The 14,741-nt window shown below is 37.4% G+C and overlaps 2 protein-coding genes across 2 annotated transcripts in view; both read right to left on the reverse strand.

Moving 5' to 3' along the window:
• igdcc3 (immunoglobulin superfamily, DCC subclass, member 3) overlaps positions 1 to 2,375 on the reverse strand; it is a 74,624-nt gene extending 72,249 nt beyond the window's left edge. The window contains exon 1 of the mRNA XM_059530176.1: positions 2,088 to 2,375. Within this exon, the coding sequence (XP_059386159.1) occupies positions 2,088 to 2,151 (64 nt within the window). The 5' untranslated portion in view covers positions 2,152 to 2,375. The remainder of the gene's footprint in view (positions 1 to 2,087) is intronic.
• A 3,563-nt stretch (positions 2,376 to 5,938) lies between these two features.
• LOC132120966 (immunoglobulin superfamily DCC subclass member 4-like) overlaps positions 5,939 to 14,741 on the reverse strand; it is an 82,200-nt gene continuing 73,397 nt past the window's right edge. Inside the window, exons 19-21 of the mRNA XM_059530180.1 lie at positions 11,575 to 11,797; positions 11,259 to 11,387; positions 5,939 to 7,849 (exon numbers count right to left, since the gene is read on the reverse strand). Coding sequence (XP_059386163.1) covers positions 7,319 to 7,849; positions 11,259 to 11,387; positions 11,575 to 11,797 — 883 coding nt within the window. The 3' untranslated portion in view covers positions 5,939 to 7,318. The remainder of the gene's footprint in view (positions 7,850 to 11,258; positions 11,388 to 11,574; positions 11,798 to 14,741) is intronic.

Below are 14,741 nucleotides of genomic sequence, written 5' to 3' on the forward strand. Positions count from 1 at the left end.
ATCAAATAAATGCAGCCTTGCTGAGCATATACCCCATAAATTAGTCCTTTGACATTTACAACATCTTTTTAAGAGATACTGATGTAGTAATTATATTGTCAGTTTATATTCTTTTCAATGAATGGATTCTGTTCTTAGAAGATCCGTGATTTAATTACATTAGTCTTTAAGGACAACAGGTTTGAGGACGCTCTCTGCTCACTTACTCTGCATTATTACGGCAAAGAGCAACGAGTGCACACATTTATAATAGAAAGCTGTTTCTTTACAATGACATGCATGGACAAAATGCATTGGATTCACACATGCTGCTTTATACTGGCCTACTCAAAACAGAAAAGGGAAAAAAAAGCATGTATTCCAAACCCCCCTGGGGGGGATGACACAAGACATTCAGTAACTTAACAACCCAATCCTCACAATTCTAACACATTCTTTCCTCCTCTCACCAAGTTCTTTGTTGATTGGCAGCTCCGCAAAGGCACCCTATGATGAGAACCTGAAAGAAAACTCCAGCACTAACCAATAATTTAAACACAAGACCTCAGCGTGTACTGCATTTACGTACAGTAAGATGAAAAACTGGTGGCTTTGAAATGAGCTTTGTGAATACAAACCAAGATTGTGATTCCCTAGATGTCATGCTCCATAAGCATGCATCAACACTGCCCTCCAGCCCAAGCAAACAGGCCACACGCTCGAATACACAAACTGACAATTACAGAGAAACAAAGAAACCAAGCAACTTTAAAGGAGAGAAAGACAGCCTTGACACACAATCTTCAAGACAACAGCAGCCTTCAGTTTGTGCCTCACTTTTCCACTAAAATATAAACACAGTAAAAAGAAACAATCAATCAGGGCTTCTGCCATCTATGAGATAATAGAAATAAACTACTCATCTGTGGGCTGAGAGAGAATAGGATCTCCTATAGTTTAGGAAGCATTGCCATACTTAGGATATCAATATTCAGCATCTTCCCTTTTACGTTATCCTAACTACTAAAAGAAAACCCTATGTTGTGGAAACCTGAACTGCCATGTGAAATGTCATGAACAGAAAAGAATAGAATAAAGACATGCCTAGAGTGCTAGAGATGTCTGTATGTCAAATACCAGAAATCTTAAATATAGCTATTCAAGGCTACAGTTGATCATAAATCAGAGAATATGAAACTGCACAGCTCACGGGTTCTGCTTTAATATATATACTTACTAGTTCATTCCTTGTCTGTACATCAATTTTATTTTTTATTCATGTCTAGCTGAAAGCTATTTACTCTATTCAGTTTTATTTTAGATCGCATCTTTCAGTTTTTATTAGTACTAGCACCTTATTCGTACTTGATTATTTTTTATTTTCTATGAGTCTGCATATTGATGTTTTGCCAGTATTGCATGCAGTAAGTAATTTGATACTGAAAACAAGAAACAAACAAAAAAAGCTGTTCTGATAAAACGCACACAACACTATAACTAGTAGGCTATTAAATGACTCAAAGTATAGCCTACACTTGGCACTTCTCAAAGATCAAAGGCAATGTCATGTCTTGACTGACTGCATAGATTACCCATGATTAATTCATATCAGAAATAACACTCAACATACTAATATATATATATATATATATATATATATATATATATATATATATATATATATATATATATATATATAAACTCAAGGCTTCATATTGCTCCACACAATACGAAATACAATTAGAACTGCCATATTCTACATCCAAAATGCAAAGCACGTGGTAACGTCTCGTTATAAGTGAACATCACGTTAACATAAAAACATTTTTTTTTTTCTTCCAGTGTCTGAAAACAGCACGAGACACTAATATAACGTCAGCTAGCGCGTGGAACTCTCCATTCACAAAATCAGTTCATGCTTCAGGATGTAACATCTACATGTAGGCAAACACACCCACCCTAGTCGCATCTACAGCTGTAAACACAAACGCTACAGCCGCTAAAGAAACGCCTCTGAAGCCAACTGCAATGTGTTGAAGTTCACTGTCAATCGCTCAGACCAAGTGACCCAATACCGCGAGGTTCCAGGAGAGAAATCTCAATCTTACCGACAATGGCGAGCAGGAGTATTCCGAGTGAGCGTGGAGCCTGTCGGCGCCGTCCGGAAGCCATTTAATCACATTGAAAATTAGACGGGATGCAAAAGAAGGCGAAGCAAGAGCGAAGACAAGGATGGGAAAGCAGTAGGCTATATCAGTTCCTCTTGATCCAAACTATAGCCGGTGGCTCTAACATACTTGCGCCATTTTACACATCTTTTAAGGAATGTGTCAGCAATAGCAGCAGCATCTCGTGCTCTCTCCTCCTCGCGACCAGCACACGCGCTCATCCACCTTTCTGAGCTCACACACCCCACTGCTCTCTCTCTCTCTCTCTCTCTCTCTCCCTCTCTCTCTCTCTCATACAACAAAAGACACGGTCTCCAAACACGGGGTAAGAAGGTAGCCTGTATGTGTGCAGGGCAGAAAAATGATCTATATTTTATAATATAAAGGCCACAGCTGAACAAAGACTGATCAGGCACGAAATAACAAATGTAGAAAAAGGAAATAGTGATGCAATGAAGTAGCCTACCGTTAATGATAAAATGATGATGATGATGGTGATGATAACAATTATAATAACAATATAATAACAACTGAATTTAATGGAATGTTTAATTACACTTTTGTACATAAAAAAATGCATAAACGTTTACTAAATCATTTATTTTTAAAGAAAGATTAGGGAAATCATTATCCTTCCTGATGTTTAAAAAATATAATTTAGAAACTGTATTTGTGGGATACAATATTTTGTAGTTGTTTTTAAAACTTCTTGAAATGTCAGGAATAGGGCAACAGCAATCAAAGAGTGCCACCTATTGACTGTTCAGCATACAATGAACAATGTTGCTGGACGTAAACAAGGATTGCCCAATCTTTTCAAATATGGCCTTCAGCCCCATCTGTAAGGCTCAAGCACGCCTGCATTGACACCAAATATTATTTAATATTATTCTAAATATTATTAGTCATCATAATCTTAAAAATCATAACAGGGTGAAAAGACTCACCAAGCCCCAAATAAAAAAAAAAAAAAGAACAAATGTACAAAATGTGCACATATTAGGTTTCTGTGTGATAGTAAACCTTATTAATTACAAAACTCAACAACCTGTTACCTTTACTGACATTTAGATACATTTTCTTGTAAAAGTGACTTTGGTGATTTTAAATATAAATACTATTTCATAGGGTCCATCCTTGTGAAGATGCATAATTCATAACTGGAAACATGCGGTATGTCTTTAAAGCAGTGGTATATTAAAGAATGAGACAAATTATTATTTTTATTATTATTAAGATTTTTATTTACATAGTACAAGTTTGCAGAGACTTTGCTGCTGCAAATCTCACAGAGACAGTGACAGAGGAAGAACATAAACATTATAATATCATATTGTCCTCCACTGCATTCATCCTTCATCAAACTCTACCCTTCACAGCTCACGTATATGATATAATTGAGTACCAACATTTGATCAGTCATCAGATTTCATTTCACTGCATCAATTATTCATAGGGCACATTTGTTCCAGTTAAAAAGATTAAATCCAATCTAAGTGAGTAAATTGACACTTTAATGTATATTCTGACTATGAAAAACTGATGGCACAGCGCGGGAAAAAAAGACAGACAAATCATAGCGCTGACAGTATAACATGGGTCAAACAATATTATCCGATCTCAGAAAAAGAAACTGAATGGTCAATGAAATCTCCTTAAACCTATTCACCCGTGTCTTAAAACCTTTACAATCTTTAGATTTGATTTTACAAAGAATGCCATGAGAGCATACAAACATAACAGATGGACACATGCTGTAATCATACTGGGTTAGTGTAGTTTTGTGTATGCTGAGACTGATGTTGTGTCCCTCACATTTAACCGATAGACGTCAGAGACCATTCTGCTGCTGGTGTTACACAAATGTGTCCACACTATGTGTGCTGAGAATCTCAGAAAAGCACAGGTCTGCTGGTTTGGCGAATACAAAAAAGGATGAATTCTCACATCACCAGAATAGAAAGGTCACCATGAAGCACCAGAGAAAACAGCAGTTAGAATACATGATTTCTTTAGAAAAATGACTGTGCATCAGTGTTACTATTTGTTGTTGCTTTTCCCCTGTCATTAAAGCCGTCGTTTTCCAGGAGGACTGGTGAGGTTTTTATGCACACTTGCCTTACATCAGATAAAGCAGTTGATTCCTCCGGAGTTTTTATGCAAAGACAGGGCACCTGAGCAATAAGCACTGATTATACACAATATATAAAAATGGCCCATATGCAACAAGGTGTCTGTTTTGAGAGGTATGGCTTGACAGGGGAACCCTCTGATCATCATTTCAACTCTCATTTCATGCATTTTGCTATTCTCCTCTCTGCAAAAAGATTGATCCACACAAATGACAACCGTTCCATGCTTAACATAGTGAAGCAAAATCCACCCTGAAGCTACAAAATGAGGTAAAATGAGACAATCAACTTGTTTAGGAAAACTGCTGCCAAACACGATGATCAAAACCGCTGCATCCTTTACACACGTTTAACTACAATTAAATTAACAAGCAGCAAATGAGGTATCTGAATTAGAACTTATCCTGAAGGGCTGTTTCTGAACAATAAAATGCATATCTGAGAGTGACAAGACATCTCCTGACTCCTGGCAAAACCACTATTTTCTCATTTTTAGACATAACAAGAGGTTTATATGCCCCACACATTCCTAATGCTGAAGGTGGGATGTGCTAAAGCTGTAATCTGTTGTAGAAGACTACATGTTTGACAACAAACATATCAGAACAGAACAAAAATTACATTTGTCGCAAAGAAACAACCCATTTTCGCAGTTTAAATGGATCCTTTACCCAAAAATGAAAAGTGTGCTACCATTTAGAAAACAAAAGATATTTAAGTTTCTTTTACAGTGAAAGTCAATGGAGTTCACTGTTGTTTTGGAAATTCTTCCGAATATCTTCTTTTTTTGCAGAAGAACTAAGTCATACAGGTTTAGAATGGCATAAGGATAAGTGAATAATGACAGAATTTTTATTTTTGGGTGAACAATCCATTAAACAGTACTGACATGAAGCATATTGAACTAATATGTTATAATCTCAGTAAAAGCATTGAGTCTTGTTGTTGTTGTTGTGGACTGGCCACTGTACATTTAGAAGTGTGACAAATGACGACATGCGAGTTGCTTACTGTGTGTTGTTAAAAAAAAGCAGCCAGAGTAATTCAGACATTCATCATCTTCATTTCCTACATGATCAGCCCTGAGTTCAGTCTGCTGTACATACAAAAACTGGAATGTTTAAAAGACCATCTTAAAAGTAGCCTATTCTTGCTCTAGCACCAAAGCACTATTCAGTGAAGTTACTGACAATCAGCTGAACTGTGACAATGACTGAGACCGACTAGACTGAGAGTTGTTGTTTGCATCATGGGAAGTCCCTTCAATGACCTGAAGCACGACGGCAGAATTTTGAGAGTTTGTTGATGTTTCTCTTCCAAAATAACAGCATTAACATAACAGAAACTACTTTAAATAAGCGTTTAAAATGCATAAAAAGGAAGCGCAACAGATACAGATCCTGCTCTCAGCAGCAATACAATAAAACATGTTTTTGCATGGAGGACAAAATTTATTTACAGTTCCAGATGAACTTTAAATGGTGACAGACGCATGGCCTAAGGACAAGGAATATGGTATGGGACAAGACCTGTCTGAAAGATGGAGGCTATTTCCTAGTTTGGCTGAAAATGTTCTTCTCAGACTCCCTGCGTAGAAGTTCCTGAGAAAAAGAGATGACTGGCATGTCAACAGGTAGATCTTATGGACACAGACCTTGAGAAGTGTTTTTATCCCTTCATCTGAAGAGTATATTAGAGAACTGTTGTGATGATCAAGTTTTGTTTTCCATAGCAAAGGACAACACAAGCAGATGACCACATGCTTGCACAAAGGCTAATAATCAGAGACGAAAGTTTCAGTAATCGTTACACAAGAAAACATAGATAGAGAGTTAGAAGGGCAGTAGATTCTGCTATTATCCAAATGCTATGAATCAGACGGCCCAAAATCCGCCCATAAGAAGTTGGCTTCTTAACTATACTCATAAAATCACACAGAGAAAAAAAACAATCCTGTAAAGAAATGAGGTAGTGCTGTTGACTGAGAAAAACTTGGAGCATGAATCAGTGATGTGTCTTTACAAGTACACTCAGAGAGTTGAAAAAATGAAGAAAATTTACATGGAATCTTAGTGTTCCTTTTGTGTTGGTTTCCTTAATATTTTTTTTCTGCTTTTTTGTCATGTTTTTCTACATGTATTTGATACAGCAATTATGTATGTACAAATGCACTTTGAATTTGAGACTCCTGAGACACTATGCTCCAGTCAGGGAATGTGTGTTTTTATTTATTTGCTTTGTATTCGAGTTTGTTTGCACGTGTATGCATGCGAAAGTGTAAGTTAAAGAGACAGTTCCATCATTTACTCACCCTCAAGTTCTTCTACACCTGTAGGATTTTCTTTCTTCTGCAGAAAACAAATATTTTTGTCCATGCAAAGGTTTGGAGCAACGTGCGGGTGAGTAAATGACAAAATTTGCATTTATGGGCGAACTATCCCTTTAAAAACTGAAATAGATGGAACTTAAAAATGCTAATTTTCTGCAACAACTGTTTTAAGCACAGATCTGTGTGTGTTTGTGTATTTTATGTGTAGTGAACCTGAGACAGCAGGAGGTGGTACTTTGTGGCAGGGTTATTTGCTCTGACAAGATGTCCACCATTTGGCACTGATCTCAGACCGATCCGTGATGTTCTTCCCGTGAATGAATTCTGTTTCCTCATGTAGGGCTTATTTCAGGATCCTTCGACTTCACCTCTAAGTAAGAACACTCTTGACTTCACGTGTGCATGTAAACATATAAACCACTTCAGCACATTCCATACATGCACACAAAGAGGGGTTAAAGTGTGCCACTGATATGCCCTAAAATGCATATCTATGGATTCTAGTGCTAAAAAAATATTCTATATGTACATACATATAAAATAATGAAACCAAAAGGTTACAATAAAACAGCCAAGAGAAGAGGCGTGCGTGGCTACGAGAAAATATCAACTTCTCCAGCAGGAAGGTGCCACTCGTTGGTCTCCTCTGTTGTCTTTCCCTGTCCCAGAACTTTGGGAACACCGTTTGTTACGCTTTTCTTCCTTCCAGCTTAGGGGTACATGTAGTTTTGCGCCCCTGAGGTAGATTGGACAAGGCCAGAGCTGACGAAGGATGAGGGGGAGGCGGGGAGACCTGGTGAGGGCAGAACCTTTCCTGTTGGGCACAGTCGGTGGGTCCCGTTTTCCAGGGTCTCTGCCTTTGAATGAAGTGGTTTGGACGAGTGGAAGCCATTGGTAAGCCCCACTCCTTGATTTTTGGCACCGCCCATTGTCGGCTGGCTGTGACCACTTTCAAATGGTCCATTATGATTGGACAGTACTTCTGAGATGTGAGTGCTGGGGGTCTGAGATGGAGATTGAGTCTCATGGTTGTCCTCGCTGTGGGCATAAGGTGGATGCGGGTTTGTTGGAGTTGCCTTCTCTCCAGGAGAAGGGTGGTTGGAAGATGGAGACTCGAGAGAGAGCTCCATGTCGCTTTGTGGACCCTGGTCAACCGCCGTGTTCGACAGCTGTGAATGTACGATGACTTCAGCCTCCACCTGGTTCTTGCTGAGGGAATACAGCCTCTCCACATGCCCGCTCTGAAAATACAGCACAACACAAGAAAAAAGCAACACTTCAAATGGGGTTTTATATATAATATGTTGGAATAGGTTAACAGACCTCTCATTAAGAAAAATTAATTGCCCATCCTGTTAAATTTCCTGTAAAAAACCTTCCTGTGATTAACTACATTATTTTAGAAAGCCGGTTAAATTTCACTATACACACCCAGGCCTGAATACTGCCAGACCTGCTGAATCAAGAAATCACTTAAATAGAACCTGTCTGACAAAGTGAAACATGCTTGAAAAGCAATATATCATGCCACGATCTAAAGAAATTCAAGAACAGATAAGAAACACAATAGTTGGCATGTATCAGTCTGGAAACAAAATAGTTGGCATGTATCAGTCTGGAAAGGGTTTTTAAAGTTTTTTTGGGACTCCAGCGAAACAAAAGTTCAGAGCCATCATCCACAAATGCAAAAAACTTGGAACAGCAGGGAACCTTCCCAGGAGTGGAATATCTCATAGATTCCATATGGGGTTCCGGTCAGGCATGCTGGCTGGTCAGTCAAACAAAGTAATATCATGGTCAGCAAACTACTTGGAAGTGTTATGGCACTGTAAGCAGGTGCTAAAGTCCTGCTGGAAAATGAAATCAGCATCTCCATAAAGCTTGTCATCAGATAGAAGCATAAAGTGCTCTAAAATCTCCTGGTAGATGGCTGCATTGACTTTGGACTTGATAAAACACAATGGATCAACATCAGCAGATGTCACAGCTCCCCAAATCAAAATGCCTCTACAGTCTTCCTCCAGACATTGATTTCCAAATGAAACACAAAATTTACTTTGATCTGAAAAGAGGACTTTGGACAACTGAGCAGCAGTCCAGATCTTTTTCCTTATATATATATATATATATACACACATACATACATACATACATACATATATATATACATACATACATATATACATATATATATATATGTATGTACAACCCGAATTCCGGAAAAGTTGGGACGTTTTTTTAAATTTTAATAAAATGAAAACTAAAGGAATTTCAAATCACATGAGCCAATATTTTATTCACAATAGAACATAGATAACGTAGCAAATGTTTAAACTTAATTAGCTCATTTAAAATTTAATGCCTGCTACAGGTCTCAAAAAAGTTGGCACGGGGGCAACAAATGGCTAAAAAAGCAAGCAGTTTTGAAAAGATTCAGCTGGGAGAACATCTAGTGATTAATTAAGTTAATTGATATCAGGTCTGTAACATGATTAGCTATAAAAGCTTTGTCTTAGAGAAGCAGAGTCTCTCAGAAGTAAAGATGGGCAGAGGCTCTCCAATCTGTGAAAGACTGCATAAAAAAATTGTGGAAAACTTTAAAAACAATGTTCCTCAACGTCAAATTGCAAAGGCTTTGCAAATCTCATCATCTACAGTGCATAACATCATCAAAAGATTCAGAGAAACTGGAGAAATCTCTGTGCGTAAGGGACAAGGCCGGAGACCTTTATTGGATGCCCGTGGTCTTCGGGCTCTCAGACGACACTACACGGGCATGATTGTGTCAATGACATTACTAAATGGGCCCAGGAATACTTTCAGAAACCACTGTCGGTAAACACAATCCGCCGTGCCATCAGCAGATGCAACTAAAGCTCTATCATGCAAAAAGGAAGCCATATGTGAACACGGTCCAGAAGCGCCGTCGTGTCCTGTGGGCCAAGGCTCATTTAAAATGGACTATTTCAAAGTGGAATAGTGTTTTATGGTCAGACGAGTCCAAATTTGACATTCTTGTTGGAAATCACGGACGCCGTGTCCTCCGGGCTAAAGAGGAGGGAGACCTTCCAGCATGTTATCAGCGTTCAGTTCAAAAGCCAGCATCTCTGATGGTATGGGGGTGCATAAGTGCATACGGTATGGGCAGCTTGCATGTTTTGGAAGGCTCTGTGAATGCTGAAAGGTATATAAAGGTTTTAGAGCAACATATGCTTCCCTCCAAACAACGTCTATTTCAGGGAAGGCCTTGTTTATTTCAGCAGGACAATGCAAAACCACATACTGCAGCTATAACAACAGCATGGCTTCGTCGTAGAAGAGTCCGGGTGCTAACCTGGCCTGCCTGCAGTCCAGATCTTTCACCTATAGAGAACATTTGGCGCATCATTAAACGAAAAATACGTCAAAGACGACCACGAACTCTTCAGCAGCTGGAAATCTATATAAGGCAAGAATGGGACCAAATTCCAACAGCAAAACTCCAGCAACTCATAGCCTCAATGCCCAGACGTCTTCAAACGGTTTTGAAAAGAAAAGGAGATGCTACACCATGGTAAACATGCCCCGTCCCAACTATTTTGAGACCTGTAGCAGAAATCAAAATTGAAATGAGCTCATTTTGTGCATAAAATTGTAAACTTTCTCAGTTTAAACATTTGCTATGTTATCTATGTTCTATTGTGAATAAAATATTGGCTCATGTGATTTGAAAGTCTTTTAGTTTTCATTTTATTAAAATTTAAAAAACGTCCCAACTTTTCCGGAATTCGGGTTGTATATATATATGTATGTATGTATGTATGTGTATATGTATATATATATATATATATGTATATATATGTATGTATGTATGTATGTATGTATGTATGTGTGTATATATATATATATATATATATATATATATTATTAACCAAATATAAAAAGTATTATTATTATTATTATTAATAATAATATTATTAATAATAATAATTATTATTATTATTATAATTATTATTACTACTTATTCATTTCTGTTGTGTTTTTCCAGTTTCTTACACCATGAGTGTCACCTATTTAAGACACTATATCAAGGTGAATGTAGTTTTTTTTCTTCTTCAATTCATTGCACTAAATCAGTGTGTTAAATTGAAAGGTCTAAAATAAACACTGAATTATAGGGTGAAAATTGGACATTGTGGGTATGGAAGGTGGATGATCACAAATTAAAATGTTAATGAATCTGTACAGTACAATTCAGCACTATTTCATCATAAGAAGTGGAAAAGCGAGATTTTTAAAAATGTAAACAGGGAAATAAAAACTTGATACTATGAGGAGGAGGAGAGATAGATAAAGGTATAATTTTATGTGTTACCTTCCAACTGCTCCACTATATATGAAGAGCTTTCGGAAGGACTGTAATTGGTAAATGGTATGCAGACTTCAGCTTTTCATTTCAAGTGTCACATACTAATTAGCTGTGCGTCTTCCCCACTGTCTTCTTAATGGTAATTACTTGCTCTGTACATTTCCTGTCTGTGTGAGGCACAATCTATCAGCCCCATCCCCCATCACACACATTCATAAACACACAAGCAGATGAGCAAGGATAATGCACATTTCGTAAGATAAAGATCCAAAATCAGGCGTTTCTACACTCCTTTAGCTCACCTTACTGTTGTCTAACGGTGGTCCTTCAAGCGCTCCATTGATGAGAGCAGAAGAATCTTCAGGTATAGTATCTCTGTATCTGGTGATCCTGTTGGCCCAGTTCCGACTAACAGATCCATTCCAGGCTGGCTGTGTTTGGAGCAGAAAGAGTAAACCAAAAGACTGAAAATTCTAAAAGATGAAAGCATTTTCATAGATCAACATCTTTTTTCCAAGACCAAAAAGGATGCATGGTTGGTCAAATGGTTCAATGGCACATTGAAATATTGTATTGTTGGTGCTGGCACAGTTAACGACAGTATACAACAATGCTCACCTTAGATTCAGCAGGGGCATCATCAGTGCCACCTACAGTAGCCATGAGACTCTGTTCCTCAGTGAGGTCTGTGAGGGGTTTGTTGGGGTCTTGTGCACTAGAGGGCATGAGGGTTTCCAGCTCATGGCAGTCACTGCAGTCAGGCGCAGTAGTGGGCACTGGACGGGCACCCTTCCTGTACTGAGGACTCAGAGAACTCGAGTCAAGTCCACCAGACACATCTCTAAAAGTGACAGAGAGGTTGATTATTAAACATCACATATTGTCTTTTTTTATAATGCTAAACTGAATGCAAGTGGTGTACACTTCTGTAAGGCCTCAGCATGAAACGAATGCATGTCCCTGAGGCACGTTTCTGTGGTATTAATGTAAATGGTAGGGCTGCTTGATTACGACAAAAATCATAAACGATTATTTTGGTCAATATTGTTATCACAATTACTTAACACGATTATGAGGGGGCCATATGACCAAAACTTTAAATGAGTGATTTATTTAAAGAAAGTGATACTTATCAAATATGTATTTTCTGTAAATAAGGTTGCTATGACATCTACATTGTAGAGACCAGCAGAATTTCAAACAAACAAAAAGTCCTCAAAATGATTGAAAATAATTAAACCGTCAGTAATAAAAAAAAGCAAAGGACAAATACAATAAAATAAAAAGACACAAATGAAACAAACTGTGCTTTAATGTTTTTTTTTTAAATGCAAGTCTCAAGCAGTTTACAGCCTACTACAGAAACGAATAATCAAATGTAAAATAAAACAGCATAGTCTTCACTGTAAGAATTAAACTTTTTTGTTTCTTAAAGGTCCCGTTCTTCGTGATCCCATGTTTTAAACTTTAGTTAGTGTGTAATGTTGATGTTAGAGTGTAAATAATATCTGTAATATTCTAAAGCTCAAAGTTCAATGCCAAGCGAGATATTTTATTTAACAGAATTCGCCTACAAAAAATGACCCGTTTGGACTACATCCCTCTAGTTCCTGCGCCCACCTCCGCCCACATGAATACACAAAAAGGGGGCGTGGCCTTGTTGCGCTCCGACAGAGAAGAGGAAGAGTTACGTTTGTGTTTGACGCCATGTCGTCGAAACAATGTTATTCTCATCTCGGAGTCCAATCACCTTTGTTTGGGCTTCCCAGGGACGCTGTACTTAGAGATCAATGGTTACAATTTATGTTTAACTCGGTTCCCGAAAATTATAATCCACATTTAAAACTCTGTGCAGCGCATTTTGCTGAGGACAGCGAGCTTCCTCAATCTCAATCAGTTTAATGGCGGATTCGCACAAAGATTATTCTTGAAAGATGGAGCAGTTCCCTCTTTGTCTGGGGAAGGCGTTGTTTATGGACCACAACCGGTAAGTGTATTTTATTATTTAAGTTGGTGCGTTTAACAGTTTCTGTAACTTATTACACAAAGGGCAACGCTGTTTAGCTATGTTAACTAGATGGTAGGGCAGTGGAAAAAATCAAATGGATTTTCATGCGAAACATGAACACATGTTATATTGCACACTGTAAACACAATCAAAGCTTCAAAAAAGCACGAAAAACGGGACCTTTAAAGCTACAAAAATCCTTCACTCAAGTGTGTGATTTTGAAATTGTCTTTTGTTTGATTAAGAAGCACACACACTCCTTTCACACTTTTAAAAACATGAATAAATATACTTAATATCAAATCAAGCACGTCCTATTTTGAAAATGTCATGTTACATGATTTTACTGACTTGCACAGAAAATTTGTCTTTCATGGAGGAATTTAAAAAACTTTTGTGGTCCAGGGTCACACACACACACACACACACACACACACACACACACACACACACACACACACACACACACATATGTATAATTTTTATTTTAACATTTTTACAATGTATTGAATATTGAGAATTTTATAATATTTCACAGTATACATTTTACTAGTTTAATGGATTTCGATTAAATAAGTGCAGCCTTAAGCAAAAAAGACTTATTTTACAAATCTAAAACAATTGAACTGCACTGTGTACAGTGTATATACAGTCATTTATACATAGTCATGATTCTGAATAAAATAATTGTATTGTTTTGTGTTGTTTCGGGGATCTTGTTCAATCTAAATTTACCTGGTTAACTTATCAATGTATTCCAATCTGTGATATTAAAATATTTGTAATCTCACCAATCAAATAAGTAATCAAATACATTTCAATTGTTAATGTTTCGAACATTTCTTCATATTTTACTTTATCAAATCACAGGGACAATGTACAGTATGCAACTTTGAAATTCAAAGAAAGGAAACACAATGTTCCAAATTTTCTGAAATGTAACCTGCCTTTTTCTCCTTTCCTTCTATATACATATACATTCTATATACATTTCCTGTACATGGTGAATGTTAAAGAAAGTCATTTTATCTTATGAGCTTGGTCGCTTTTCACAGCTGGAGGTACCACTAAGCTTCACACAGCTTGTCAAATGTACCCCCCCCCCCCCATTAATGTCAATTTATACTTAGGTGAAAGCTTTGAAATGTAAAGGTCACCCGTGTATGATGGAGACACGATGCTCTATTGAGCCTCTGTTAACCAATAATCGCTGCAGCTGACCACAATTCTCAGAAGAAGGTGAAATGAGTTTGGTTCTCTCATTCTCTAAATGCAAAAGCCCAACAGACTCAATCTGCCACTGTGGCTGTTCATTAAACCAGAAGAGCTCTAATAGAGCGAGAGCAATCAGCCATGACTCTCTGTCATTCAGCTCTCAATAATCCACATCTGCCACATCTGCTTCAGACACACACAAGCTTGCACACACACTGTGTGACTGAGTGTTGTTATTCACCCATGTCTCATTCCAGATTGAATGAACATCCAAAAGGTCCTTGAAACTTTCAAAATCTGAATATACAGTATTTTGGGGAGGCTTTTCACTGCAGCTCATTTGTCATTAAAAGCCTTCAGGGAAAACAGATTTCTGCCTAAGCTGTAATTGTTGCAGCATTTTTCTGTGTTGAAGGAATGAATCATTTAACAATGAAAATACATTTGAAAAAAAAATGTTTCAGTTTTTTAGGACATACAATAAGAGTCACTGGGTTCAATAAGTCAGTAAGTTCCTGTTTAGTGTTATTTTAGTATTATTATAATAATAGTATTTATTATT

The sequence above is a fragment of the Carassius carassius genome, chromosome 3, assembly GCF_963082965.1.
Source record: "Carassius carassius chromosome 3, fCarCar2.1, whole genome shotgun sequence".
Taxonomy (NCBI): Eukaryota; Metazoa; Chordata; class Actinopteri; order Cypriniformes; family Cyprinidae; genus Carassius; species Carassius carassius.